Source organism: Bufo gargarizans, chromosome 3, assembly GCF_014858855.1.
Source record: "Bufo gargarizans isolate SCDJY-AF-19 chromosome 3, ASM1485885v1, whole genome shotgun sequence".
In the NCBI taxonomy this organism is placed as follows: Eukaryota; Metazoa; Chordata; class Amphibia; order Anura; family Bufonidae; genus Bufo; species Bufo gargarizans.
In genome coordinates this window covers 433,026,688-433,053,906 of record NC_058082.1, presented here as the reverse complement: position 1 = coordinate 433,053,906, position 27,219 = coordinate 433,026,688, and the positions used below count along the sequence as shown (strand labels likewise).

The following is a 27,219-nucleotide window of genomic DNA, read 5'->3' as shown; positions in this document are numbered from 1 at the left end:
TAACACCTTGCAAACATTGGGTATCATTGGAAAGCTAAAATTGAGAAAATGGGGAGGGGGTAAATTAAATGGTATAATAGCATGGAGCATGGACATCATAGGAGTATCTCTCAGTAACACTATCAACTGGTTATACCTTTATTCTAGAAATACGTTGGACGCAGACAGCAGTAAGGGAGATCTCTCTGCTCCATACAGATTCTTATGGGCTGATCATAAGCCCGACGCTGCGCACACCCTGCCTAGTGGAAGCCGACACTCGCAGGTAAGAGGATGTCATACTTGTCTCTAGAAAATAGCTTTTGCTAATAACTGAGATCTCAATCTGAAGGAATATGGAGTAGCCGCTTTCTCAGACTGTCTGTACAAGCATTAGGTTCATTGATCTTGTGTCTGAAAAGGTTTGCCGTGGAGATGAACGGATTAGACATGCAAGGCCTAAATATCACACATAAAGGTTATACTATCTGAGGAAGCCTGGTGAGGATTCCCAGTCACTATTTGAGTCCTGTTTCACCAAGAAATAAGAACACCTCTGGGCACCACATAATGCCATGCATAGAGGGTATCACCTTCCTGCCCCACGTTTACTGTCCAGATGTCTCATCCTGTGTTGATTCATGGTTTGATCTGTTATCAGTGGTAAATGGATGGCAGCTGTTGGCCTGGGAAAAGTGAGCACTGTAAATTAAAGGCTGTAAGCATTTTTTAAATGAAAAAAAAAAAGTAAAAATATATTTTTTACATATGTATGTGGTTAAAATGCACTTACTGTAGTTTCAGTATGAAATCTTTATTCCTACATTCATTTTCAGACCTGATATGCAGCTTGAAACATGCTCAAAGTTTCAGACTTTCTCATGTCAGCGTCTCTCCTGGAGCTGTGTGTCCAGGATGCTGCTGTCTTCTCTCTGCAAACTGCTTAAGTTTCCTTTCCTCCTGTGTCCTCCTTGGATCCTCCTTCCTCTCTGCACACTCTGGTCTTGTGTGTTCAACCTCCTTCCCTGATGGTATCGCTAACACCAGTAGAAGGGAGAGGAAGCGTAGAGAGAGACTTCAGAAACAAGTTACTACCCTAAAAGATGTGTCAGATTTTGCAGCTACAGAGGTGTCCACTACTACAGTACCTCATTTCTAATTTAAACAATCCAGTTTCTCATGAAACTAGTTTAATACAATAGCAACAACCCGCACTCTGCAGAAGCAAAATTTTGCATTAAGGTAGCAAGTGATCAATAAAAGAAAATTAATTTAAAAAGTTTTCCAAAGTCTTTAAAGAACTTTTTTGATTTGCATCAATATCCTTTCAAATAATCATTTATAAAGGTAGCTGTAATTTGTATTCTATTTCTTTTACCTTTATTGCATCCATCCTTTGTTCATGGCTGTGGTCACATGATCACGTCCATGCAGCTCTTTCTTATTTCCTGTGATGTTCTGTCGATGGGCGTGCCAAAGCAGCAACAGGGGGTAGTGAAAGGGGAGTGGCTATTTGAATAGCTGGATGGGAGGAGCTATACACTAGCTTGATGTTGTTAGAGGCAGTGATAGGGGAGTGTCTATGTAAATAACTGGGTGGGAGGAGCTATAAACTAGCTGGGTATTGTTAGGGTTAGTGATAGGGGAGTGTCTATGTGAATAGCTGGGTGGGAGGAGCTATAAACTAGCGGGACGTTGTTAGGGGTAGCGCTGGAGCTGTGGCAGAGAAAGAAGTGCATCGTGGGTTTGGTTGGATACAGCAACAGGAAGTGCTACATACAGGATGTAAAGAAACTAGAGTGATCAGATTACATAGTGAAAATGATCAAAGGGGTTTTGCACTTTGTTTAAACTGATAATCTATTCTTTGGATAGATCATCAGCATCTGATCGGCGGGGGTCCGACACCCGGGACCCTCGCCGATCAGCTGTTTGAGAAGGCAGCAGCGCTCCAGCAGCACCGCGGCCTTCTCCCTGTTTACCGCAGGCCCAGTGACATCACGACTAGTATCAACTGGCCTGGGAGCGGCTAAGCTCCGTTCACTTGAATGGAGCTTAGCCCCGCCCAGGCCAGTTGATACAAGTCGTGACGTCACTCGGCCATCGGTAAACAGTGAGAAGGCTGCGGCGCTGTTGTCTCAAACAGCTGATCGTCGTTGGTCCCGAGTGTCGGACCGCTGCCGATCAGAAGCTGATGATCTATCCAGAGAATAGATTATCAGTTTAAACAAAGTGCAGAACCCCTTTAAGTAGAGTCCAAATTGAAAAAGAAAATTCATGGGGAAGATGTACATGAGGTAAGCATATCTATTAAAAACCATAAAGCCCCTTTAAGGTTACGAGACTGCGACAGTGGCCAGCTGTGCTTTTTATACTAGTTCTCTTAAATTAGGGCTTACATCTTCCAGCAGGACCACCATTGAACAAACAATGTAGCATGAAGTTCCAGCACTAAAAAACCATCTGACAGAACTAATTTGTACAAGGAATAGTGGCCCTGAGGGTATTTCCCTACCAGTCTATAAATGGTGTGACTAATTTTACAGAGAAATCTCAAGCCTAACATACAGGTCCTTCAAAAAAAATTTGCATATTGTGATAAAGTTCATTATTTTCTGTAATGTACTGATAAACATTAGACTTTCATATATTTTAGATTCATTACACACGAACTGAAGTAGTTCAAGCCTTTTATTGTTTTAATATTGATGATTTTGGCATACAGCTCATGAAAAACCAAATTTCCTATCTAAAAAAATTTGCATATTTCATCCGACCAATAAAAGAAAAGTGTTTTTAATACAAAAAAAGTAAACCTTCAAATAATTATGTTCAGTTATGCACTCAATACTTGGTCGGGAATCCTTTTGCAGAAATGACTGCTTCAATGCGGCGTGGCATGGAGGCAATCAGCCTGTGGCACTGCTGAGGTGTTATGGAGGCCCAGGATGCTTCGATAGCGGCCTTAAGCTCATCCAGAGTGTTGGGTCTTGCGTCTCTCAACTTTCTCTTCCCAATATCCCACAGATTCTCTATGGGGTTCAGGTCAGGAGAGTTGGCAGGCCAATTGAGCACAGTAATACCATGGTCAGTAAACCATTTACCAGTGGTTCTGGCACTGTGAGCAGGTGCCAGGTCGTGCTGAAAAATGAAATCTTTATCTCCATAAAGCTTTTCAGCAGATGGAAGCATGAAGTGCTCCAAAATCTCCTGATAGCTAGCTGCATTGACCCTGCCCTTGATAAAACACAGTGGACCAACACCAGCAGCTGACATGGCACCCCAGACCATCACTGACTGTGGGTACTTGACACTGGACTTCAGGCATTTTGGCATTTCCCTCTCCCCAGTCTTCCTCCAGACTCTGGCACCTTGATTTCCGAATGACATGCAAAATTTGCTTTCATCCAAAAAAAGTACTTTGGACCACTGAGCAACAGTCCAGTGCTGCTTCTCTGTAGCCCAGGTCAGGCGCTTCTGCTGCTGTTTCTGGTTCAAAAGTGGCTTGACCTGGGGAATGCGGCACCTGTAGCCCATTTCCTGCACACGCCTGTACACGGTGGCTCTGGATGTCTCTACTCCAGACTCAGTCCACTGCTTCCGCAGGTCCCCCAAGGTCTGGAATCGGTCCTTCTCCACAATCTTCCTCAGGGTCCGGTCACCTCTTCTCGTTGTGCAGCGTTTTCTGCCACACTTTTTCCTTCCCACTGAGGTGCCTTGATACAGCACTCTGGGAACAGCCTATTCGTTCAGAAATTTCTTTCTGTGTCTTACCCTCTTGCTTGAGGCTGTCAATGATGGCCTTCTGGACAGCAGTCAGGTCGGCAGTCTTACCCATGATTGCGGTTTTGAGTAATGAACCAGGCTGGGAGTTTTTAAAATCCTCAGGAATCTTTCGCAGGTGTTTAGAGTTAATTAGTTGATTCAGATGATTAGGTTAATAGCTCGTTTAGAGAACCTTTTCATGATATGCTAATTTTTTTAGATAGGAATTTTGGGTTTTCATGAGCTGTATGCCAAAATCATCAATATTAAAACAATAAAAGGCTTGAACTACTTCAGTTGGTGTGTAATGAATCTAAAATATATGAAAGTCTAATGTTTATCAGTACATTACAGAAAATAATGAACTTTATCACAATATGCTAATTTTTTGAGAAGGACCTGTATATTTAGCCTGCTCAGCCTATAAATCAGTTCTGCCAGACTTGGACTTATGCCTTATTACCTTGACTTCTGCATGTCAATGTATATTACCAAATTGCCGCTCAACATGGACACCCGGACATAAGGCATTGATTCATGGTAATATATAATGAATATAATTTTATTTTAGCATGTTTTTGTCCTGAGGCAGTGTGTAATTTTCTCACACTTCCTCATCTTTGTATGTGGATAGATTATTACTTGTTCTGAATGTCTGTATTGATGTGCAGAGTGCTGGTTGCTACCCCGTGGAGTTGGAGAGAGGATCCAGAGGCTTTGGTTTTAGCCTACGTGGTGGTAAAGAATACAACATGGGACTTTTCATTCTCCGCCTTGCAGAAGATGGGCCTGCGATCAAAGACGGCCGCATTCATGTATGTAACGGTGTAAACGTGTGCTTGTCACCCACTTGTGTTTGCTTTCCCACAGAGTTGTTGCTTGGAGGATACCTTACAAGTGTGTCTTAAAGGCATTGTCCATGATTTGTCCCCCACCCAGCAGTACATATGAAGAAATCTATACTTGTCTGCTCCCGCTGCTCTGTTCTGGCTCTGTTGCTCCTGAGCTGTCTTCACCAGATGTGCGATCCCTGGCTGTCAACTTCTGCGCTGGCAGGGTCACTTCACCGATGCAGCCAATGACTGGCCTCAGTGGTCACTAGTGATGAGCGACAGTAGTCATATTCGAATTCGTGATATTTCACTAATATTTTGTAGAATATTCACAAATTTGAATATTCGTTTTATTCAAGGGTTTTTTTACTTGAAAAATCGAAATGACAATGATCGCGTAATATGCGAATTTTCGTAATGCGAATTTTTATCGTGAATTTTTAATTGCCGAGCAAAAACATGATTCCTCCCTGCTTCTGCTTGTGGGCCAATGAGTCATAGCACTATATCCAATATATAAGTTTTTTTGAATATTCGTAATATTCTAAAACAAGAATATATAGCAATACAGACAATATTTGAAAAAAACTAATGTAGAGCAATTTAGCTAATATAGTGCTATAATTTTTTTTTTTTTAAATAGTTATAATTTTTTTCCAATCTGAGCTCCAGATGAGAAAAAAATTACAACTATTAGACAAAGATTATAGCACTATATTAGCTATTAGCTAAATTGCTCTTTATTTGTTTTTTCGAATATACGCTATATAGCTATATATTCTTGTTTTAGAATATTACGAATATTCGAAAAAACAAATATATTTGTTTTTTCGAATATTCTTAATATTCTAAAACAAGAATATATAGCAATATAGCGAATATTACAAAAAAACGAATATAGAGCAATTTAGCTAATATAGTGCTATAATCTTTTTTTCAATAGTTGAACTTCAGATGAGAAAAAAATTACAACTATTAGACAAAGAAGATTATAGCACTATATTAGCTAAATTGCTCTACATTCGTTTTTTTTTTTTCGAATATTCGCTATATTGCTATATATTCTTGTTTTAGAATATTACGAATATTCGAAAAAAACAAATATATTCGATATAGTGCTATATATTAGTTTTTTAGAATATTCATAATTTTTCCCATTTAAAGTCATGATTCCTCCCTGCTTCTTGCTTGTGGGCCAATGAGTCATTGGCCCACAAGCAAGAAGCAGGGAGGAATCATGTTTTTACTCAGCAATTGAAAAATTTGCGCTAAAAATTAGCATTCCGAAAATTTGCGATAAAAAAATCTCGAATAGTCGAAATTACGAATATTTATCACTATATTCTAAATATTCACGAATTTTCAAATTACCTATATTCGCGATAAAAATGTGATATTCTAATATTCGTGAGCAACACTAGTGGTGACGTGTCCACAGGCAGGATGTCAATGCTGGGTCATGAGCCGCTTGGGGGCAAGTCACTGCTGAGGCCAGTCACTGGCTGCAGCAGCGCACGTGACCCTGTGAATGCATATAGTTGACAGATATGAGCTTTGAGCTCGGTACACACAGCCCATGGGCCATGGCGGTGGAACAGACTGGCTAATATAGATTTGTTTACAGGTACTGCTGTGTAGGGGGAAAACAAGTCTTTATCAGATTATGGTGTACTCATGGTATATTGAAATCTGATGATACAGGGGGAATTACAGGGATGTTTCTAGAAGTCCTTTTGTTTATACTATATAGAGGATTTGCGTAGATTTATTCAGCACACAGAGGATATTGCTTGTACTGTTGGGCCGAGTCCCCGGCTTTTAGTTGACAGTTCAGCAAACACCAGTTTAATCAGTGCTTTTTTATTATTTTTATTAAAGCCGTTGGCCCTTACTGTCAGTAAGAGAAGTGAAAGAAAAGCGACGGGAATGGCCAGTGAGGAATCACAGAGGTCAGCAATCTCCAGGCACGAATCTGTGCTAACAGATGTGCACTGTCTGCAAAGTACAGCCTCTAATTTACAGGCAGGGTTTATGGGTTTTCCATAAATAGTATATTACTCAAATTATTACTGCTATTCTCGCCCTGTAGCACTTCATACAAAGGAACGGTGAGAAAGTTGCAGTTTGGAAACAAATATATTCTCAAGCAATGTGTCTTCATCTTTACGGATTGTTAGTATCAGTGGTGTTATTATTCACACCACATTTACTAAAGCAAACCACAGAGGAGACTATTGATGGACAGCATGCACCCTCTGTGGTACCAGCTATTGATTCAAGTAGTAAAGCTGGCAACTCATGGTCATCCCGTTTGCCCATACAAGTGATGGCCATATTGGTTGTTTATACCCATCATAGGATCTGCTGTAGTTAGATCACACTTGACCGTACATGGATCTTTGAACACTAACGGTTCTGACTATTTGACTATTCTGACTTACTAATTGTAAAAAAATAAATTAAAAAAATGGCCCACATTTATTATGCCGAGTACATGACTTTACTTGCATTGTTTTCGCAAAAATTTGGGTGCATATTGTTTTAGGCTACTTTCACACTAGCGGCAGGACTGATCCGACAGGCTGTTCACCCTGTCGGATCCATCCTGCCGCTATTTCGCCATGCTGCCGGACCGCCGCTCCGTCCCCATTGACTATATAGGGGACGGGGCGGAGCTCTGGCGCAGCAAGGCAGTACGCGGCGAGAGGCCGCTGGACTAAAAGTACTGTATGCCCGACTTTTTAGTCTGGCGGCCTCTCACCGCGCACTGCCGTGTTGCGCCGGAGCTCCGCCACCGTCCCCATTATAGTCAATGGGGACGGAGCGGCGAAATAGCGGCAGGATGGATCCGTCCTGCCGCTAGTGTGAAAGTAGCTTTAGACACTTGTTATTCAGACATAGCAAAGAAAATTATAATTTTTTTAACAACATCCTCAACATTTTGTGCTTCTAAACGAGAATGTGGACATGCCCAGCTTTTTGCTGTCTTTTAGGGCTCATTCACACGACCGTGTGTAAAGTGCAGTCCACAAAACAGCAATGCCTGTTGTCTGCAAAACGGATAAGAATAGGACATGTTCTATCTTTTTTGCAGGTTTGTGGAACAGACATACAAGAGGCAGACCGCACGCGCTGTGCCGTCCACATTTTTTGCAGCCATCTTGAAATGAATGGGACCGCATTTCAATCTGCGAAAAATGCAGATCAGATGCAGAGCAAAAATACGGTTGTATGAATGAGGCCTTAAATACATTTCTGAAGCTGAAATCCACAATTTTTTTACTTTTGGTACATGTGAACAAATTTCTGTTGTGGACAGATCTTTGGCACATATCTATGGACCGGTGGGTGAGCATTTGGAATTTACTGTAAATTACCTGGAGTTCTGATGAGTGGATCGGATCACTCCCTTTGGGATGCATAGATAAGAATAGCAAGGCATTCATACCCCACTATGGCAAAGGAACAAATTACCGCCACTTGGGGCTATAGGGCCTCAGTGAATGTGTACAGGTCACATTATTATGGGTGGGAGCGGGATGAAAATAGGAAAAAATATAGTGATATCCTTAAATGGAGTCAGAGAGGGGGGGCTATAGTCATCAAAACCCCTGTAATGGTGTTACAGATGGGGACTTGTTCACCTTAATAAGACTTATTGGTTTGGCTTTGGCTACCTGTATTCACGATCCGCCAAAAGGTCCCTGATTATTATGGAGATTATTATCTAACGTACGGCCTGGCAACAGTGATCACCGCTATTTGTTCCACCCGGGGAGTGGCTACTGAATCAGCACTCCCTTCCTCTGTGTGGTCGTGGCTGCATGACCATGGGTCGTACTACGGGTGGAATTACTTGCTTAAAGAGCGATTCGGCGGCCTTATTGCCACACTGGTACCGGAGTCGCTGCCACGTGAAGAGGTGGCGACTGCCCACTCTGTATATTTGTTTGTATGTTATTAGAGACTCTCATCGGCTAGAAAAGGGTGTAAAGGCCTCTGGTCAAGGGTCTAGTGATCCAGAAACACGTTGAGCCGCGATATAGCCTGATGTAGGATGAGTAATTAGTTCAGGGCACTTGTTACATTGTATTGTCTAAGGGAGCCATTCAGAGGGAGTGCTGCTCCAGCAGTTACCTATACAGCAAGGGTGGAGAGCACTGAAGAATAGAGCAGGGAGCCTAATGTGATAGAATTGGTTCCCATAATTACGATCAGCACATATCAAGGACTAGAATAAATACAATAAAGCCATATAAAAGTGGCGCAAGTCCTCGTTCTTGCTGAATGTGCATCTGGACTGCCCTACATCATTCCCTACAATACAGGGACACCCAGTGTCAGCCTCAAGCCTCTTGGGGGGTCTGTTTGTTTGGGGAAGGTGTATACACATGATATTTAGACATGGCGTTACACAATTCCTCCTCCCACTTTTAACAAATATGACTTTAATAAAGCTTTTTTGTTTTAAGTTTTAGCGCCCATAATCTTGTAAGCCTTATAAATAGTAATAGCCTGTCCATAATATAAGCCACGATGTTTGACCTTTGGGGGTCTGATGCTGAGTTCTTTTGAAGATTGTTAGAGCAAACAGTTTCCAGCTCTCCAGTAAGCAGCACAGCCCCGTCAACATTTATCCATGCATAGGCTGTGCCTATTACAATTAGATGGAATTTGTCACCAAAATAGTTTTCTGCCAGTTAAGACCTGATGGCAACACATACATTTTTTTTAATTCTGAAAATGATTATGGGGGTGTCCATCTTGCCTGAGCTGTTATTATCTGCATTTAAAAAGCATTAAGACAATTGCGGAAGACAATTGCTTTTTCGGCAGCCCCATGGTCCATAGACACAAAGGTCAGCCTCACTGACTTCTATGGGAGAGTTTTCTAGGCATGCTCTGTGCCCTGTGTGGAGGTCAGAAGGGAGGAGATGAGCTTTGACAATCACCTACTGTGAATGGTGGAATCTGTGTCATCTATACACAGAGATTCGTTCTGGCATTCCTGCCTGTAATAATAAGCAGATAACTCAAGTAAAGTCATCTGTACAGATCCAGAAATGAATTACTAGGCTTAGTGGCCAGTGCGAAACCTGCAGGATTTTATGTTTTTTTGTGTAAATCTATATATTTGAAAATTAAAAATAACATCATTTTTTTTTTTTTTTTTTTTTTAATGTGTTCAACATTGATGACACATTCCCTTTAAAGAGTAACCGTCATGTTTTCATCAAAAAATCTATTTTAGCATATGTTACTGCTGCAGCAGCATTATGCATAAAGCAATCTTTAGTCTCTTCCCATACCACTGTTTTCTTTGAGTTTTTACCTTGGTTACGGCTGTTTAAACATTTACAATATGAGGACCTTCTTAAGATGGCTCCTCTGCCAGTTCTCTGAGGCCAAAGCTGCTTTCCCTCACTTCAAACTACAGATTGGCGTGGTATTAAAAAGCAAGAAGTGCTCAACCCCATATGCAGTGGTGCATCTGTACAGGGGGGGGCAGATCCTGCACTTGTGGTCCGCTGCTAATGGTAATCCCCAGCAAAAATGCATACAATGGAGGATGCCTGCAGCGGACCACAAGTTCCACAATGGACATCCTACACAGGATAGCAGGTGTGTGGATGTGCTAAACAATAAAAATAATATAACCATAACAAAGACAGGTGCACTCTGCGGTCTTACTAACCCTCATACTGGTGTAAAATTGAGAGATTAGCCAACATATCCTACTTGGAGGACATGTCTGAGCCCGAGCATCCTGCCAAGGTTTCTCAAGTAGCTTGAGACCTAACGCTAAACCTACCTGTGCCGTATGGGCAATACCAGGAGCCAGTTTGCGAATTACAGGAGCGCAAGGTCCAACTCACAGCAATCTCCCAGTAACCTCCAGCATGTGACCATGCATACAATCGGAGGAGGGAGAGAGCTCTGAGCCCCACCCAAGACTGGCTGATATAGCCCAGGCCTCACATGTGCACCAGAATGCTGCCTAAGGATGGAAATAAAGGCACTGTCAGACTAGGAGTTTCTACACCTCCAAAAAATTTAATATACAAACTACAGATTGGCGTGGATAGGCATATCCTCCAATTAGTATAGGTTGGCTAATCTCTCAATTTTACACCAGTATGAGGGTTAGTAAGATTTTTTTTAATTTGAAATGTACAATTTGTAAGTCCTTTCCGTTGGTTAAAATCTTCTTTATTTTACTCAAAGTTAAATGTATTTATTATATCATGAGCCTTCTAATATAATTACTGTTCATCTTCATCAGGTCGGGGATCAAATAGTAGAAATTAATGGAGAACCAACCCAAGGCATCACTCACACACGAGCTATTGAGCTGATCCAAGCTGGTGGGACCAAAGTTCTTCTCCTATTAAGACCTGGAACAGGACTTATTCCAGATCACGGTGAGCATCCGCTATTTTTATTTTATAATATCAGCAGAGTTGTCTCAGAGGTGGCACTTGCACTATTTAACATTTATGGCATATCCTATCGATAGGCCATAAATGTCCTCATGGGAATACCGCTTTAAGATTCGTTCTTACTCATAAGGCTCTGTTACACTGGCTAAACGCTCGTTTGGCGATCATCTTGCCGCCGATTGCTCTTTCACCGGGCAATTCTGATTTTCATCCTAATTCCTTGCTCAGTCGGCCTGTGTAATACAGGCTTTAGTGCCATGCCATAGTAGAGATCCTAAATCTGGTCATAGATATACAGATTCAACAATCATTCATTTTTCCACTGATTAAGATATTTCCTCTGCTTCCCCCATGGAAAATTGATAGCTTAGTTGGACATTATGCATACACCGTTACTGACAGAGAACCTTTTTGAACCATTTTTTCTAGTTACATATATTTAAAGATTGTTATTAGCCACCCTAAAATTACATGCAGATGACTGCCTCTCTCACATTGAAACTGCTGCTGTCACCAGTTGCTCATCATGGCTTCCTTTGGCAAGTAAGGGAGTTTAAACTGGTTTTATCGCTAACCAAAATTAGTGGGCTGAAGCACATAAAAGAAGAGTTAACACCATCAATCCCTTGCTACTGCTGTTCTGGCGCTGTCCAGGCCTCTGCTGTTCTCTACTTGTGGTGGTGACCTGCCTCAGCTAGGGTTTGGCTGAGAGGACATTTCAATGCATTTCTGTGTGTGTAGAGAGCCTCGAGGACCCTCGCAGAAGTGGGGGACTGATGGAGATGAGTATCAATCATTTTATGTTCTTAAGCCCCTTTGGCAATGATGCAATTTATTTTTGCTTAGCTAGAACAACCCATTAGTGATAACTGTTGCAGTTAAGGCCTTTAGTGATAGCTGTTGCAGTTATACTTACAGGGGTATTCCCATCACATATAATGGGGGCATATCGCTAGGATATGCTCCCATTGTCTGATTGGTGCAGGTCCCAACTCTGGGACCTGCACCTACAAAGTGAACGGAGCGGCAAGAGCTGTGGCTGGAGGACCCCAGGTTTCCCGGGGTCCGTCCACCACCAAGTGATGCTCCTATACAAGTGAATGGGAGCACACCGCGCACGTGCGCCCCCTGCTCACATTCATTTCTATGGGGCAGACGGAAATAGCCGAGTCGGCGCTCGGCTATTTTCGGCGGCCCCATAAAAATGAGTGGAGGGCAGCTGTGCATGCGCAGTGCGCCCTCCGTTCATTTCCCTGATCCATTCTCGTTGTAGGTACGGGTCCCAGAGGTGGGACCCACACCTATCAGACAATGTAGACATATCCTAGCGGTATGCCCCATTGTCTGAGATGGCAAAACCCCTTTAAGGCTTAGACACTTAAAACGAGCATGCAATACACACTCAGGTTGTATAATGCTTCATTGCTGTTCTTCAAGGTTTAGCTCATGCTCTATATTTAAGAGTGATACAAGTGACACAAAACAAGAAAAGAAGAAAAAGATTTACTGGCCAACAGCTGTTTTTGCTTCACTACAGGTCCTGTATGCCTTATGGCGCTTGCTCTTAAGAAGGCCATTAAAAAAGCCCATTGTCAGTGATTACTTGTCTTCTTTTCTTCTTTTGCTATTTTTGTTAGCTTTTATTTCTTGAAGTATTTTATGAATGAGATGAGACTTTTATATGACGATGGTTATTATGCTAACATTCTATAAATCCTATTTCTTTTCCTTTTTACTTGTTTGGCTGTTTATAGCAGCTTCTAAATACCAAATTAGCAGCAAGGATGATTCTCTTAATATGTTGGTGGGCCTTACCATAGATCATGATCTAACCTCAGTACAAGCAATGTGTGTCTACAGATTTGCCCTTCCTTGCCTTTCCTCTTGGCCTAATACATACTGAGACAAAAAAAAAAAAAACACGATTTCAACATATTGTGTCACAAGATGTCCATGCTATGTGTGTCTGTGTGTGGCCACCCAGTGGTTGTGTTGTGCGTTGCAGTCTGTCAAGTTTTTTTTAATAAGTATGTGATATGTTGGATTTGTTTCATGAGAAATTGGGGTCCTTAAAGTATAGGTAAACCTTCAAATCCACCATATTAAAACACATTATACATGTGATAAAATTTTGTAATATGCTTTAAAGGGGTTCAGCTCTGAACCTGGACTTATCCCGTATTTTCACCCAGGCAGCCCCCCTGATATGAACATCTCATGCTCCGATGCTCTCCTTTGCCGTGTGCTGAATTGCGCTGGGCAAAGGCGTTTTTAGGAGATCCGGTGACATATTGGGCTCTTCATAGGGACTCCTGGTTGGAGACTTCCGCCTAGCAGTGAGCCCAGTGACGTCAACGGCACTAATGGGCGGGCTTTAGCACTGCCCTATAGCCTGTAAAACGGCTAGGGCATCGCTAAAGCCCGCCCATCAGATCCGAAGACGTCACCGGGAAAACTGCTGGGCGGAAGCCTCTGCCTAGCAGTGTACCAAAGTAAACAAAAAAGCCCTTGCCCTGCGCAATACATTTCATTCTCCGATGCTCATGTTAGAGGGGCAGGAGGGTTGAAGATGGGTATATGTCCGGGTTCAGCTCTGAACCCGGACAACCCCTTTAATTTTTTTTTTTCCCCTTGACAAATAACCACCACAGCTGCTTGCCTACATCCTTTCGCTCCGCTCTGCTAAAAGATGGTACAGACTTTTAGCAGAGCAGATCAAAAAAGTCGACACAGGCAAGAGCTTTCCCTAGCCCATCACTGCTCCTACCTGTGCCTGCTCCATTAAAGCCTGGCATAGCACATCTGTGCCATGCTTTAGCAGAGCAGCTTTGGTGCAGACAGGAGCAGCTATGTGTGTTCTACCCTCTACAGCGCTTAGTGCAGCCCCAGTGGAATCCATACACCGCTGACATGTCAGTGGTGTATGAGTGTATGGATTGCAAAGCGCAATAGGCACCTGAACTTCATGTGCCTATTTTGCAAGGAGAAAAAAAAAAGAAAGTATATTACTAAATTTCATTTTAGCATATTTAGAATAGGTTTTAATACATTTATTTTTAAAGTTTAGGTACACTTTAATTCAATTTTGAGCTAAAGTAAGGGTGGACACATCTGTATCACACGTTACTAATGATTGTCTGGTCTACACTTTGGCAGCTATGCTTTGGTGATGTTGGTATTGTGTTCCAGGCTTGTTTTCCTTCTCCTCAGGTTTGGCTCCTTCCAGCCTCTGCTCCTACGTGAAACCTGATCAGCAATAAGGCTTTCTCGTGCTTTTCTTGGTCTTTCCCTTAAAGACTTGGTAAATGTGCATGTCTTGTGATTCGGCTTTTACATCTTTCACTGTCTTCCCAGCATCTATTGTCTGCGGTAACTGCAACTTATTGAAATGCATGTGCACGCACTGATTAACCAACTGCATTTAGTGGCCTCCCCAGGGGTGTACAGGTTGATGGCTTTGAAAGCAATAATAGTTTACAAATTGCTTGTAGTAGGCATCACAGATCATGTTGTTTCTCATGTGTCAATAAGAAATGGCTGTTCAAGATTACAGCGTATAGTGGATTTTATTAGTTTTAGAAACCACTTCAGATTTTTATTAACATGTAAGCATACAATATCTAAATACACAACCATATCTACTAAATACATTTGAGCACATTTAAGGTATATGCTCAGAAATAAATATCAATGATCTACTGTAGTTTTACCTTTTCCGGTACTTACTTAATAATATTACATGCATGCCTCAAAGTATACAAAAGTCTGTATGAGTTGGTATGCACTGTGGTTCAGTAGGAAATATTAGCGAACCAGGCACACCAGACTTTACACTGCATGAAATAGAGCCTAACATAATATCCGCTTAATAACATCCACATTGGTTACTGTATTCAAGCATCACACATATATGGCTGTGTGTGGCATTGGTATTTGTTGTGCAGTAGTAGATAGTAGTGTTGTGTAATAGAGAGCACTTCATTTGATTTTGAGTCGCTATCGTATATGGGGTTCTCATAAATGCATGTTTTTGTTTTGCTACAAGATTGTTCATGAATAATTACCTTGCACAATATATATTCCATTTCATGTCACTAAGGTTTCATCATTTTGTTGGATAAAATGCCTGTGGAACCGCTTCTTTCATAATATCTTATTGTCATCTTGTTTTTTGCTTTAGAAGATTTGGAAGACATTCATCCTCCATCTATAAATGTAACATATGATGACATCTCTGCATTTTCATCAGCTTCATATGTGGATTGCACTCCTGAAGTTTTTCCTTTACCAGCACCTGATGAGGATTCTTTTGAAGTTCAGAAAACTGAGAAAATGGTTGAGCCAAGTGATATACAGCAACCAAAGGACACCTCTGCGTTGCCTAGTGGCGTAATTCAAGAAGATAAGGCATTAACGCAGGAAAAGCAGTCGTCTCCTGTCCAAGGCAAAGATCAGCATAGAGAGAGGTCTTTGAGTCCTAAAAATCCTAATAGAAAGAAACTGCTGGATTCTGAGAAAGAATTCAGCACAAAGAGAGGACGATCTGTGAGTCCTAAAAAGATTGATAGCAAAATATCTAAGGAACAGCCTTATAGCCTTCAGGGGTCTAAACAGACAGATTCTAAAAAAACACAAAAAGAAACCAGAGACCGATCATTGAGCCCCAGGAAATCCTATTCTAAAAACCTAGAAGGCAATATTGACTCCACTCACGCAAAAGATGCTAGAAGACAAAGAGGAAGATCTGCCAGTCCTAAAAAAGCTTACAAAAAAGAGGAAGGAGAGAAGAGTGGCACTGGAAGAGCAGAGAAGTTGCAAAAACAAGAGAATAGGTCTCCAAAACATAATGCCAACATTGAAAGTATAGATCAGCTTAGAGATAAAAAAGACAAAACATCTATTAGAGAAGACAGCGAAAAACCATTAAAAATACATGAAAGGCCTGGGAGATCACGGAAAGATGTAAAGGATGAGAAACTTAGAAAAGAGGGTGTTGAAAAACAAGAAAGAGATGAAAGAGGGAGGGTTGACAAAAACATGAACAATGACAGGGAGGATAAGCATCGGAGAGAGGACAGGGAGGAGAAGCCCCAAAAAGAGGAAAGGGAGAAGCCCCGAAAAGGGGATAGGGAGGAGAAGCTTCAAATAGAGGACAGGGAGGAGAAGTATCGGAGAGAGGACAGGGAAGAGAAGCATCGGAGGGAGGACAGAGAGGATAAGCCTCGAAAAGGAGATAGGGAGGAGAAGCTTCAGAGAGAGGACAGGGAAGAGAAGCATCAGAGGGAGGACAGGGAAGAGAAGCATCAGAGGGAGGACAGGGAAGAGAAGCATCGTAGAGAGGACAGGGAGGAGAAGCATCGTAGAGAGGACAGGGAGGAGAAGCATCGTAGAGAGGACAGGGAGGAGAAGCATCGTAGAGAGGACAGGGAGGAGAAGCATCGTAGAGAGGACAGGGAGGAGAAGCATCGTAGAGAGGACAGGGAGGAGAAGCATCGTAGAGAGGATAGGGAGAAGAAGCATCAGAGAGAGGATAGGGAGAAGAAGCATCAGAGAGAGGACAGGGAGGAGAAGCATTGGAGGGAGGAGAGGCATCGGACAGTGAACAGGGAGGAAAAGCATCAGAAAAAGGACAGGGAGGAAGGGCACAGGAGAGTGGACAGAGAGGAAAAACCCAGGCAACATGAGAAATCCAAAAATGAGAAAAAAGATGAACAATTCATTAGAGAAACCCATGAATTAATTAGTAGCATAAAGGCAGATGATAGGCATGAAAAGTCCAGACTAGAGGAAAGGTCAAGTTTTGGTGTTACTGACAAAAAATCTCCACAACACAAAAGTAAAAATAACGAGGGAAGATCTCCTAGAAATGTTGCAAAGTCTGAGGAAAAAAAACAGGACCTAGAACATACTAAAAATGAAGGACGTGCCTCGACTGTTAAAGAAATACAAGACTCTAGTTTCACTGCTAAACAAACAGTGAAGTACCAATATGGAGACCTATTTACTCTTCATGAGCCTCAAACAAAGAATCTTGCAGTTGATACTTCAGAGAAAACCAAAGATGAAGGTGTTACGAAGACAGGAGGGAAAAAAACGCACATAGCTCCAGGACCATGGAAAGTGCCCAGTACAAACAAAGCCACAGATACCAACACCTTGGAAATATAAACGCCAAGTCCATGTGCTGCCATCAAGAGCAGCAAATACATTTTAGAACTGAAACTGTATTTGAAGGTTTTTGTTTTTTGCTATGAGTGGTCTTCCACAAGCTTGAGAGCCACAGAACTCTATGAAGGTGTCTTGATGACTTTTTGTACTTTGTGCTGCTATAATGAAAGTTGGGGACAGTGTTGTACAGTTGTAGAACAATAATTATTTAACTTTGCCAATGTGACCATAACTCCACTACTCGTGCCAATATATCTACTGCTCAGTTTATCTCCTCTTACTGTATGTCTTTGTGAAGTGTAAGCTTAACTCGTTTCCTTCATAAGCCAAAAAGCCTTGGCTGAATTATCCGATTAGCATGTTGCATGTTTACAGACAGTAACAAAACAGCATACAGGTTAGTACTGGACAAAAAGGAAAAAAACATGTTGCTAGCATGACATTTACAGTAGTTAACTTGGATATCTACAGAGGTGTTTGCTTTTTTGTGCTCCACACATTTGAAGACACCTGACATGAAGACATGGAAACGAGTTTATGTAAAATATCAAGTGTGGTGTCTGTTGCCACTAGTTTTCTACTTTTTAAAAAGCGCTTAAAATGTATTACTGCAGGTATGGCAGATGAAGAGGTAAATTTTGCACCCATCTGCCTAGTGGAGTTATATGATAACGTACATGATTTACAGAAGGCAGAAGAGAAATAATATATGGAGTTAACCGAGCAGCATGTATTTTTATCGACCTTCGAAATAATGATTTTGTATAACTTAATCATGATTGGTGAGGGGAAAAAAAAGCTTTTTTTAAGTCTATGGAAAGCAAAGTGTGATTGGGATGAAGTGAACATGTCTTTCATGGTGCAATTTCTGAGGACTGAAATATTGTAGGGACATGAGGCAAATACATTGTATTTTTACATTGCAGCTTAGGCTCCACAGGTGAAAGACCACTAAAATGCTGTGACTGTTGTCCGTGCAACCACTAATCACACACACTGTTGTGTTTGCCACCTGACTTCTTTTCCTAAAGGGTGAATATTTTGAGAATGCCATTTGTATGCCACAGCAGTATACTAAGACATAAGTACCCTCACATGATCTCAGGCAAGCTCTGTTGCCATGCCCCAAAGAGTATACCTGAGGTATGTTATGTGCCCCTATATTCTTTAGTGTGCAGCATATTTTGTGTATGCGTATCTTTTAGCGTGGACCAGCCGTAGAGTACAGTATAATGTTGAATGTTGCCTACAAGGTCAGAGGTATCAGACAGACACTAAGTAGGTTGTAAAAGAAAACGAAAAAACACCATTGCCTATATTGTCCATTTGATTTAAAGAGTTTGTGTTTTTAGAAAAATTTTAATTTTTTTCCAGCAACAGCACCATTCTTTTCCATGGGTTGTGTTTGGTATTGCAAGCCAGCCCTATTCTTTTCTGATATTAATGCTCGTCTTGGGCAGCACCACTGTTTTCCAATGTACTCATGCATTTGCCTTAAATGGCCGTACTTTGGGAATTAGACATACTTACTTTATGTCTAATTAAGCTTAATCATATATTTGTGTTACGGTTTTTGGTCATTTTTAAGAGTGCTGTGAGTGAAAGGAAGCTTTGTTCAGAGGCTGAAACCCTGTTGTTAAGTAGTTCTGCTCATAAAAAAACTGGTGTTGGTTACAATGTATCATTGTTAAAAATATATATTTGTAATGTAAAGCAAAAGCAGCAGAACAAATTTGTTTCCTTCACTAGGCTGCTACTTCTTCACTGGGATACTTCACTTGGGGCTTATTCGTCTTACCTTAATTTCTACATTTATAAGGGTCCATTCACACGCCTGCAAATGGGTCCACATCCGTTCCGCAATATCGGGAACGGGTGCAGACCCTTTCATTCTCTATGGGGCTGGAATAGATGCGGAGAGCACACTATGTGCTCTCTGCTTCCGCATTTCTGGAGCGCGGCCCCGAATTGCGGACAAGAATAGGCAGTTCTATGGGGGGGGGGGCAGCCAAGTGTATTGCGGATCCGGAATACACCACGAATGTGTGATTGGACCCTAAACCGTAGATCAGGACAGCTTTTCAACTTTTGCTTTCAGTGAGTTCATGAAAACGTTCACTGAACATACATGCAAAGATTTTCTAAAAGGTTAATTGTAACACAAAGTATATACAAAATTGCCATTTTATTATTATGCAATGATTATAGCGTATCTACAGTTTTTTTTATGAATGAGTAGGATATGAACATATTAAAATATGTAATATATCTTATTAGGAGATAGTGTCATCTTCAACTTCCAGCAGCCTATAATTGTCCTTTCTTTGCTTGCAAGTTCTGCTCAGTCACTAAAAACCCCTTCTAGAGTAAAACTGTAAATGGATGAGGAGAGGAGGTGGATCTTCAGCTTTTCCCTCAGAGTTTGAGTAAAACAGCATAGGAGGAGCACAGCAGAATGGAGACATCTGATTGGCTTAAGGCACATATATGTCACATCATACCAGGAGGAGCCCACCAACTCAACATGGATGGAGAATGTATATATATTTACTGTTGAAGATTTATTTTCATAAAGTTGGGCAACCCATGTAAGACAAAAAGATTGGTGTTGGAGCATGGAAACTCTAAAAGGCTATTTTCAGGAGCTTTGAAATTTACCCATAAAGTCTTCTTTTTTTTATTGAATTAAAAACTCCTGATATAGTAATATACATTTAGCCCCTATAGATACAATCAGGATGTTGCGTTATAACCTCATATATCCTAATGCCAAGCTATATATAATTTCTTGACAAGATTCCATTTTGTTGTAGGCTTCTTAAAGATATAAAGCTCTGGAATGGATTTCTTTTAACATCCTGCGATATACCTCTGTTCATTTCTGGTGATTGTTGCTCTGCTGTGATTAATCCTTTCATTGGTAAATCGGTTCCTTTGTCAATTAAAGGGTTCGTCCAGATTTACTGCATCCAGTTTAATTACTGTGATTTGCTCTATCCTGTTTAACATACTGTGATACTCTTCGAAAAGTAAATCTTTCTCGAAGGAACTGGTATTTCCAAATATATAAGTAAAGTTGCCTTGAAATATTAAGGGAATCAAGAAAAGATTTACTGTTTGTAAATGTTTATATACTGTACAGCACCTATAAATATATATATATAAATATATATATACATTTATCTTTCCAAAGTATAGAATAGACCTGTAAAGCAGTTATTATTTTTTATATAGATATATATATATATATATGAAAACAATCCAGTCAATGGCCTTCAGTTCTTGCACTGTAAAATAAAAAAATTGCTGTATAATTTTGTTTTATTTTCCAATAATGCATTCTATATTGTATGTGTTCAGCATCCTCCAGAATTAAGAACTATTTTGCATTAAAATTAATACACTGAATTACTTTGTCTTTTGTCATTATGAGCCTAAGCAGGTTAACTAAAGATTAAATTGAGCACACATTGTGTCTTTCTATTTATTATAAATAGAATATAATACAGAATTCAGCAACGTATTAATTGTGTAACTCGTCTTTTTTCATTAAAGCAGCTCAGCCAGAATACATTGAGACATACTGGAAGAAGCTAAGTACAACAAAGCTTATGACTGAAGCAGTGTTTCCTATTCAGGGTTCTGTGGGACCCTAGGATTTCTTAGAACATGGTAGGGGCTGTAGGTATAGGGTATTTTTTGTTTTAGGAGTTCAACATGGTGGGAGCTTGAGGGGCATATGGGTATAGGCATTACTTGATCACACCATATGTTTCAAACTATTGAAAGAATTGCAAAAGTTAGAGTCCTACTATGATGTCAGAGGTGAAAATTCTTGGTTGTGCTGTCTCTAAAGTTGGCCATGCATACGACATTGATTCCCCACAATCAATGTATCTGATCAGGCCTTTCTGTTATACTTTTGACTCTAGAGGGAAAAAAAGCAGACTGGTTTGAGAGCTGCACTTATACAAGCAGCCAAACAATGCAAGTTTGTGAGAATTTGCGTGTTTGAGTTCAAGTATATGTTTGTATTAAGTGTGTGACTTTAGATTACATGACTTGAGATTCGGGGACTTTAGGAGGGGCCTACAGTTAGTTACATTCTTATCACTGCGCTGTATAGTTTTCTTTCTCTTTTCTTGCTTAATCCACATGTTCCATTATTGCAACGCAGTCCAGTGCATGTCTTGTCTAATGTACTGTATACAGTCCTGGAACAGCCGTTTCAGGGTGCATATATTTGTTCAAGATGTGAGCAAATTGCCCATTTGGAATCGCACATCGAGTATCTAACCGGGCGAGTTTCAACACTGAGAAGCGTTGACAATTTGGAAAAGAGTTTCCTGCTCACTGAGCAAGCACTCTATGGGGCAGATGTGGGGGAGGGTGGTAGCGAGGAGGCTCAGGAAAGTGAGGTAGCTAGCTGGGTAACAGTTAGAAAGCGGGGTAGAGGGAAGAGTGCCAGGGGGGCTAGCCCTGATTTGACACACCCCAACAAGTTTGCAAGGTTGGCAGATAAGTGGGATGTCAGTTCAGGGAGAGCACTGCTGCAGGCGGACACTTACTCTGCTAGTCGGGGGAATGTCAGCTCCAGGAAGCAGAGGACCAGAAGAGCAGGACAGACAGATGCTGGTAGTGGGAGACTTAATTATTAGGTGTACAGTTAGGTCGATTTGTCACAAAGACCGAGATCATCGAACAGTGTGTTGTCTACCTGGCGCTCGAGTTCGACACATCGCGGATCGGGTTGACAGATTGCTGGAGAAGATCCAGCAGTCCATATCGGAACCAATGACAAAGTTAGAGGTAGGTGGCACGTCCTTAAAAATTATTTTAGGGATTTAGGTCAAAAGCTTAAGGCAAGGATCTCAAAGGTAGTGTTTTCTGAAATACTACCTGTACCACGAGCCACACAAGAAAGGCAGCGCGAGATTAGGGAGGTTAACAAGTGGCTCAAGAACTGATGTAGGAAGGAGAGGTTTGGGTTCCTGGAGAACTGGGACAATTTCTCTGTCTGCTATAGGATCTATCGTAGGGATGGGCTGCACCTCAATAGAGAAGGGACAGTGTGTTGGGGGATAGGATGGCTAGAAGGTTGGAGGAGTGTTTAAACCAGGGACTGGGGGGGAGGTTAATTACATTACAGGATGGGAAGATAGTGCAAATGGAGACCAGGGGCGAGGTAATAGCACAGGGAGAGGAATGGATTGTGGGACTAGAACAGTTCAGAAGGAAAGGTGTAGGGTAAAAAATATGCATAAACCTCCTAATTGGATGCATACTATTGCCAGAAGCCTGACTAATAAAACCAGGGAACTGGACATAGTAGGAATAACTGAGACATGACTGGATGATGGCTATGACTTGGCAGTTAATGTACAGGGTTGCAGTCTGTTTAGAAAGGATCGTCAAAACCAGAGAGGGGGAGGGGTCTCCCTTTATGTAAAGTCCTGTCTAAAGCCCACAGTCCGAGAAGATATAAGTGAGGGACATGAACATGTGGAGTCACTGTGGGTAGAAATACATGGAGTCAAAAACAATAATAAAATACTAATAGGAGTTTATTATAAATCACCTAACATACCAGAGTCCACAGAAAATCTACTACTAAATGAGATAGATGAGGCGGCAGATCATAATGAGGTCGTTATTATGGGGAACTTCAACTACCCATATATATACTGGGAAACTGAAACCTGTACATCTCATAAAGGAAACAGGTTCTTGGCAATAACCAAAGACTATTACCTTTCCCAACTGGTTCAGGACCCGACTAGAGGGATGGCCATAGTGGACTTAGTATTAACCAATAGACTTGGCAGAACAACAGATGTGCAGGTCGGGGGACACCTGGGAAATAGTGACCATAAAGTAATAACCTTCCAATTGTCATTGAAAAGAGTGTTTCTTCAGGGAGGAACAAAAATACCAAACTTCAAAAAAGCTAAATTAAGAGAGGACGTAGGCCTAACTAACTTGGACGAAGTCCTCAACAATAAAAATTCAGCCACAAAATAGGATAATTTTAAAAGCATCCTAAAATCTAATTGTGAGAGGTACATAACTTATGGGAATAAAAGATTATGGAACAAGAAAAAACTTATGTGGATAAATAGAAATGTAAAGAAAACAATAAATGACAAAAAGGAAGCATTTAAATCACTAAAACAGGAGGGTAGCGAGGAAGCACTGAAAAACTATAAGGAAAAAAATAGAATTTGTAAAAAAACAAATAAAAGCAGCCAAACTAGAGACCGAGAGAGTAATTGCCAAAGAGAACAAAACTAACCCTAAAATGTTCTTCAATTATATAAATGGTAAAAAGTATAAATCTGAAGGTGTCGGCCCTCTACAGAGTAATGAGGGAGGAGTTGCAGTAAGCGATGAGGAGGAAGCAAAGCTACTAAATATTTTTTCTCCACTATATTCACTAAGGAAAATACACTTTCAGATGATATGCAGAATGTAAAAGTAAATTCCCCATAAAAAGTGCCCTGTCTGACCCAGGAAGAAGTACAGCGGCGTCTTAAAAAGATTAAAATAGACAAATCGCCAGGACCGGATGGCATACACCCCCGTATCCTAAGAGAGTTAAGTAATGTCATAGCCAGACCCTTATTTCTATAATTTAAGGACTCTATATTGACAGGGAGTGTTCCACAGGATTGGCGCATAGCAATTGTGCCATTATTCAAAAAGGTTCCAAAAACAGAGCCTGAAAAACTATAGGCCAGTAAGTTTAACATCTGTCATGGGTAAACTGTTTGAAGGTTTTCTAAGAGATGCTATCTTGGAGTGCCTCAATGAAAATAAGCAAATAACGCCATATCAGCATGGCTTCATGAGGGATCGGTCATCTCAAACTAATTTAATCAGTTTCTATGAGGAGGTAAGTTCTAGACTTGACAGCTGCGAATCAATGGATGACGTACAGTGGAGGAAATAATTATTTGACCCCTCACTGATTTTGTAAGTTTGTCCAATGACAAAGAAATGAAAAGTCTCAGAACAGTATCATTTCAATGGTAGGTTTATTGTAACAGTGGCAGATAGCACATCAAAAGGAAAATCGAAAAAATAACTTTAAATAAAAGATAGCAACTGATTTGCATTTCATTGAGTGAAATAAGTATTTGAACCTCTACCAACCATTAAGAGTTCTGGCTCCCACAGAGTGGTTAGACACTTCTACTCAATTAGTCACCCTCATTAAGGACACCTGTCTTAACTAGTCACCTGTATAAAAGACACCTGTCCACAGAATCAATCAATCAAGCAGACTCCAAACTCTCCAACATGGGAAAGACCAAAGAGCTGTCCAAGGATGTCAGAGACAAAATTGTAGACCTGCACAAGGCTGGAATGGGCTACAAAACCATTAGCAAGAAGCTGGGAGAGAAGGTGACAACTGTTGGTGCGATTGTTCGAAAATGGAAGGAGCACAAAATGACCATCAATCGACCTCGCTCTGGGGCTCCACGCAAGATCTCACCTCGTGGGGTGTCAATGGTTCTGAGAAAGGTGAAAAAGCATCCTAGAACTACACGGGAGGAGTTAGTTAATGACCTCAAATTAGCAGGGACCACAGTCACCAAGAAAACCATTGGAAACACATTACACCGCAATGGATTAAAATCCTGCAGGGCTCGCAAGGTCCCCCTGCTCAGGAAGGCACATGTGCAGGCCCGTCTGAAGTTTGCCAATGAACACCTGAATGATTCAGAGAGTGACTGGGAGAAGGTGCTGTGGTCTGATGAGACCAAAATAGAGCTCTTTGGCATTAACTCAACTCGCTGTGTTTGGAGGAAGAAAAATGCTGCCTATGACCCCCAAAACACCGTCCCCACCGTCAAGCATGGGGGTGGAAACATTTTGCTTTGGGGGTGTTTTTCTGCTAAGGGCACAGGACAACTTATTCGCATAAACGGGAAAATGGACGGAGCCATGTATCGTGAAATCCTGAGCGACAACCTCCTTCCCTCTGCCAGGAAACTGAAAATGGGTCGTGGATGGGTGTTCCAGCACGACAATGACCCAAAACATACAGCAAAGGCAACAAAGGAGTGGCTCAAGAAGAAGCACATTAAGGTCATGGAGTGGCCTAGTCAGTCTCCGGACCTTAATCCAATCGAAAACCTATGGAGGGAGCTCAAGCTCAGAGTTGCACAGAGACGGCCTCGAAACCTTAGGGATTTAGAGATGATCTGCAAAGAGGAGTGGACCAACATTCCTCCTAAAATGTGCGCAAACTTGGTCATCAATTACAAGAAACGTTTGACCTCTGTGCTTGCAAACAAGGGTTTTTCCACCAAGTATTAAGTCTTTTTTTGTTAGAGGGTTCAAATACTTATTTCACTCAATGAAATGCAAATCAGTTGCTATCTTTTATTTAAAGTTATTTTTTCGATTTTCCTTTTGATGTGCTATCTGCCACTGTTACAATAAACCTACCATTGAAATGATACTGTTCTGAGACTTTTCATTTCTTTGTCATTGGACAAACTTACAAAATCAGTGAGGGGTCAAATAATTATTTCCTCCACTGTATATCTGGACTTCTCCAAAGCATTTGACACTGTACAACATAAAAGGCTAGTACATTAAATGAGAATGCTTGGACTGGGAGAAAATGTCTATTGGGGAAAGTAACTGGCTCAGTGATAGAAAACAAAGGGTGGTTATTAACGGTACACACTCAGATTGGGTCACTGTCACTAGTGGAGTACCTCAGTGGTCAGTATTGGGCACTATTCTCTAATATATATTTATTAATGATCTTGTAGAAGGCTTGCACAGTAAAATATAAATTTTTGCAGATGACACTAAACAGTGTAAAGTAATTAACACGGAAGAGGACAGTATACTGCTACAAATGGATCTGGATAGATTGGAGGCTTGGGCAGATAAGTGTCAGAAGAGGTTTAACACTGACAAATGTAAGGTTATGCACATGGGAAGGAATAATGCAAGTCACCAGTACATAATAAATGGTAAAACACTGTGTAAAACTGACATGGAAAAGGACCTAGGGATTTTGGTGAACAGCAAACTAAGCTGTAGAAACCAGTGCCAGGCAGCTGCTGCCAAAGCCAATAAGATAATGGGTTTCATCAAAAGGGGCATAGATGCCCGTGATGAGAACATAGTGCTACTACTCTACAACTCATTAGTCAGGCCACACATGGAGTACTGTGTACAGTTCTGGGCTCCTGTGAACAAGGCAGACATAGCAGAGCTGTAGAGGGTTCAGAGGAGGGCAACTAAAGTAATAACTGGAATGGATGGACTACAGTACCCTGAAAGATGATCAAAATTGGGGTTTTCACTTTAGAAAAAAGACGACTGAGGGGAGATCTAATTATGTATAAAAATATCAGGGGTCAATACAGAGATCTCTCCCATCATCTATTTATCCCCAGGACTGTGAATGTGACTAGGGGACATCCTCTGCATCTGGAGGAAAGAAGAGTCGTACACAAACATAGAAGAGGATTCTTTAACCCTTTCTACCCTGGGCCAGTTTTCACCTTCCTGCCCGGGCCATATTTTGCAAATCTGACGTCACTATATGTGGTAATAACTTTGGAACGCTTTTACTTATCCAAGCCATTCTGAGATTGTTCTCTCGTGACACATTTTACTTCATGACAGTCATAAATTTGAGACAATATATTTCACCTTTATTCTTGAAAAAATTGCAAATTTACCAAAAATTATGAAAAATTTGCAATTTTTTTTTTTTTATTTCTCTGCTTTTAACCCCTTAAGGACATAGGACGTACCGGTACGCCCTATTTCCCGAGTCCTTAAGGACCAAGGACGTACTGGTACGTCCTGACTTTAAAATCGGCATTCCGGCGCCGCAGGGGTTAATTTGAACAGGATGCCGGCTGAAATCATTCAGCCGGCATCCTGTTAAAACGCCAGGGGGGGTCATGTGACCCCCCCGTGTCGACGATCGCAGCAAACCGCAGGTCAATTCAGACCTGCGGTTTGCTGCGCTTTTTGCAGTTTCTGATCCCCGCGGTCCC

General features: G+C 41.2%; 1 protein-coding gene across 5 annotated transcripts in view; it reads left to right on the top strand.

The window, feature by feature from the left end:
* MAGI3 (membrane associated guanylate kinase, WW and PDZ domain containing 3) overlaps positions 1-19,316 on the top strand; it is a 309,538-nt gene extending 290,222 nt beyond the window's left edge. The window contains exons 18-22 of one of the 5 annotated variants that reach the window (XM_044283487.1): positions 148-265; positions 4,416-4,559; positions 10,861-10,999; positions 14,228-14,318; positions 15,198-15,321. In XM_044283487.1, coding sequence (XP_044139422.1) covers positions 148-265; positions 4,416-4,559; positions 10,861-10,999; positions 14,228-14,277 — 451 coding nt within the window. In that variant the 3' untranslated portion in view covers positions 14,278-14,318; positions 15,198-15,321. Of the gene's footprint in view, positions 1-147; positions 266-4,415; positions 4,560-10,860; positions 11,000-14,227; positions 14,319-15,197 lie in introns of all 5 variants that reach the window. The other 4 variants (XM_044283488.1, XM_044283484.1, XM_044283483.1 and 1 more) reach the window with 4 other exon arrangements.
* The last annotated feature ends 7,903 nt before the right edge of the window (positions 19,317-27,219 follow it).